Source organism: Cynocephalus volans, chromosome X (genome assembly GCF_027409185.1).
Source record: "Cynocephalus volans isolate mCynVol1 chromosome X, mCynVol1.pri, whole genome shotgun sequence".
Classification (NCBI taxonomy): domain Eukaryota; kingdom Metazoa; phylum Chordata; class Mammalia; order Dermoptera; family Cynocephalidae; genus Cynocephalus; species Cynocephalus volans.
The window spans coordinates 33,325,733-33,329,812 of record NC_084478.1 but is presented as its reverse complement, the minus strand read 5'-3'; the positions used below and the strand labels follow the sequence as shown (position 1 = coordinate 33,329,812).

The window sequence follows — 4,080 nt, the reverse complement described above, 5'->3', positions numbered from 1 at the left end:
CCGAGGTCCGCCGAGCGCCCCCGCCCGGGCGGCCTCAGCGAACAGGATTCCCAGCCCACGCCGTTGGGCGCCCTTCGTTGGCGGCGAAGGCAGATTCCCAGCGCCGCGCGGCACCTGGCCCCTCCTTCCTCGTGCCTCCGCGTGCCTTCGCGTGCCGCCCACACAGAACAGCGCTTTCTTGCTGCCTAGCAACCACCGGCGCAGGGGCGGAGCCTCCCGGAGGGCGGGGCTTGCGCTCGCCCACCGCCCGGGGCGCGACGCGCTGCCGCTCAGCGACACCGCTTCCAGCCCGGGGTGGTTGAACTAAGCCTTGGCTGCGTCGAGTTGGCTGTCAGGCCGTGACTCGCACCGCGGCCCCCTTGCGGTCGGGGAAATCAGGGCCCTACCGAGCCTCCGTAGTTGCCTCTGTAGTGGGCGTGGCCGAGGCCGGGGTGACCCTGCCTGAGCCGCCGCTGCCAACGACATGTTCAAGGTGAGAGCGTGGAGCTGGGTCACAGCTGTCACCGCCCTCTCCCGGCCTCCCAGAGCCCTCCCCACGCTCTCGTGGGGCCTCTCCGGGGACCAGGCCCGGCTGGCCCAAAGGCTTTTCCCGCCTCTGAGCCGGCTGCGTTCCGGCCCCGCGGTTCATTCACCGGTCTGCTTGGGGTGAGCGGCTGCCGGGCGGAGGCGTGAGACCCTGGGGTGGGTAGGGGAGGCCCTTTGGCTCGTGCTGTCGTGAATAAAACACTTTGAAAAGTTAAAGTGCCTCCCCCGAAAGTACCCACCCCCCGACTGATGCCTTCCTGGTGTCGTGGGTAGGGTGAGGCCAACTCAGGGCACTGCGGGGTTCGCGGCTTCGGTTGCCTGGCAGAGTCAGGTTTCAGAACCTGGTATGTAGGTGGAGGAGGGTCACCTTTGGAGAAGCTCCTGAAGGGTGTGGGGGATGCTGGGTGAGTAGGAAAGCTGGAGCTTTGCTCCATTCCCTCCTGAACCTTATTTAATGTGGACAAGTCGACCCCCCTTCCTTAGGTTTTATGAACTCGTGTCCTTTGAAAGAAATCGACTTCTACAGTGAAGACTTTTATTTCGGAAATCTGCATTTTAGCATAAAGCCATTCTACTTTTTAAAAAGTAAATTATATTTTCTGTCATAAGAAATAAATCACAGGCTACCAGAAATTAATCTACAAGTCTTCAAGAAGCACAGTACCCATAAAACAGTGCTAATGAAATCTCAAAATTGTATTACTCACTTAAAAGTTTTATTGAGCTCCTGCAGTGTGCTTTGGGCACATTAGTAAAGGCTGTAAAATAAGGGCATGGGTTCTGCCTTCCATTCTTGGCATTGTCACTTTCTAGTTGTGTGACCTTGGACAGGTTACTTAACCCCTCTGGGCCTGTTTTCCTATTGGTGAAATTGGGGTAATAGCATCTACATCATAGGCTTGTTGTAAGGACTAACTAAGTTGGTATGTGTAAAGCACTTGGAAAAGGCCTTTGTGCATAGATGTGCCATCTAAGTATTTGTTTTTACTTTGTTTTCAGGCAGCTCACAGTTTAGTCAGGAAGACAGATCCAATAGCAACTTTTACTCATTTGATAAATTTGTGTTAAACACCTATTATGTGCTAGGAGTTCAGCTTAGTTTTAAGGTTACAGCACTGAAGGATATGCTGTGATCAGTTTAACTGTATGGGTACCAACAATATGCTATGGCAGTACAAAGAAAAGCAGGATCTACTTGGCCTAACCAGGTGTTCTTAAACTGGGGTCTTCAGCCCCTCAAAGAGTCTGTACATAGAATGCAGGGTGTCCCTGAACTCTGATGGGAAAAAATAAATATTTTCAGTCTCCAACTGAAATTGAGCATTTCCTTCAGTTATGAATATGGGTAATTGTTTCAGTTTTTTATTGTTTCAGTTTTCTATTTAAGGCACTGCTTTATTAATTTTCACAACCTGTGGGTTGGCTGGGCAGTTTTGTTGGCATCCGCTGAACTCAGCTTTCACCTGATGGCTTGGCTGAAAGGTGACCTCACTCCCGTGTTTGGGAGCTTGGACTTTCTCACATGGTTACTGGGTTCTAAGACGGTAAGTCCAATGTGCAAACACTTATCTACATCACATTGGCTGATTCAAAACAAGTCACATAGCCAAGCCCAGAGTTGATACGGTGGGGAACTACACAAGGGCATGGATATGAGGAGGTGTAGTTCATGGGGACCATTAATTTAACAAGATCCTATAGCAACAAATCACAGTAGTATTAGCAGTCCCTGTCACCAGTAGAAGTCACAGTACCAAAGCTAGTCAGACATTTTCACATCACATTATAGTTGTTGCACGTCTCAAAATATCATTTATACTCATCACTACTTCAAAATTATGGTAGTTGCAAGACCCACTATTAGATTTTTTTATTAAATGAGCTAATAAAGAAGCACATATTACTATATCAGAAATCTCAGTTTTAACTATATTTTTATAACTACTTCAATATAATTGGTATTTCATTTTATGAAATTAGAAGCATTATTTTGAGAAGGGGTCCATAAGGCTCACAGACTGCCAAAGAGGTCCACGGCACAAAAAAGGCAAGGAACCCCTGGGGACTTCAGGGAATGCTTCACAGAAGGGACATTTAATTTAGTTTTGAAAGACAAGTAGTAGTTCTTCAAGTGGGTGAGCTGGTAGCCCAGTTTTGATGTGTCAAGGGAAAGATACAGTAAGCTGAAATTATTCCAGGTAACATATACTTTAGAAAAGATCACAACAAACCTTGGAGGACACTAAGGAGATGGCAAGGAAGAGGGGAGGCCAGAGATGGAGAATCAATTTTTGAGAAGTAGAAATAGGAGTAGAAAAGAGTAATGTTTAGAAAACCAAAGGAGGAAAATTTCAAGGAGGACAGGCTATATTAAGATGCTTTCAGCTGGGAAAACCCAATTGCTTAAATAGTAAGGAAAATTATCTCACAAAGTCCAGCGGAAGGATGGACTCAGGCTCATGGATTCTGTGGGTCAACAGTGTCATCAAGAACTGGTCTTGGCTTTCCACAGTAAGCTTGGTTTCCCTTATGGTTGCAAGATGACTGCCAGTAACACACATCCTCATTTACTAGAGCAAAAGAGAGGACAAAACTCCCACGCTTGGATTATGTCCTTCCTTCAGTCTGATTGGACCAATTTAGGATAGGTGTCTGCCCCTGACCCAATAGGAATTGCCAGGGGAATGCCGTACTCTGATTGGCTTAGACTAAACAGTATCAACTTGGAATAGGGTCACTTTACCTTAATCACATGGTAGAGTAATGAATTCATGAACACAGTGGGGTTCTTTTGGGAAGGAAGAGGACGAATGGAAACTGGATGTGCAACCAACAATGTCCAATACAGAGAGAGAAATTAGATGAGTTTGGAGAAGTTCTCATTGATTTGAGCACTTTGGAAAGCTTTCATGATCCTTATACGTGTAGGTTTGCTGAGTTGGTGACTGAGAGATGAATAAATGGATGCAATGTTGGTTGATAAATTTGACTATCAAGGAAAGGAGAGTGAGTATGGTGACCAGAGGGAAATTTGGGGTCATTCTAGAGTTTTGTGGTTGTTAAAGGGTTCAAGATTTGGCAGCATCTGTGGTCTGCGGAGGAATGTAGACAGGGAGCTTTTACAAGAGAGAATCCTTCAGCTTTACAGTGAGGAGAGATTTCCTCCTGTGAGATGGAAGGAAAAGAAGGGTGAGAGTGATTATAGACCAGTGGTTCTCAACTAGATTGTAGCACCTACTTAGAGTACATTTTGGAAACTCGTGGGGTTGTTCTTTATACCTTTAATTTGATTGTGTTGAACATTTATACACTGAAATATAATTCTTATAAATCTTTCCTTTTCACCTTTATGTTACCATCAAATCAGTACCCTGATATCTTTTTTTTTTTTTTTTCCCCCTTTGGACTTATATGTGTAGGTGGGTGATGAATTTTATTTCAGGGTAGCAAAAGAGTGTTATAAAATATTTGTCATAAAATGGTGGTGTTAGGTCTAGTAGTTGAGAACCAGTGTTTGTCAACTTTAATGTGTGTGCGGCTCTTGTTAAAATGCAA

At 45.8% G+C, this 4,080-nt stretch overlaps 1 protein-coding gene across 1 annotated transcript in view; it reads left to right on the top strand.

The window, feature by feature from the left end:
* Positions 1-297: 297 nt before the first annotated feature.
* The window catches only part of APOO (apolipoprotein O), a 53,271-nt gene continuing 49,488 nt past the window's right edge, over positions 298-4,080 (top strand). The window contains exon 1 of the mRNA XM_063084025.1: positions 298-472. Within this exon, the coding sequence (XP_062940095.1) occupies positions 464-472 (9 nt within the window). The 5' untranslated portion in view covers positions 298-463. The remainder of the gene's footprint in view (positions 473-4,080) is intronic.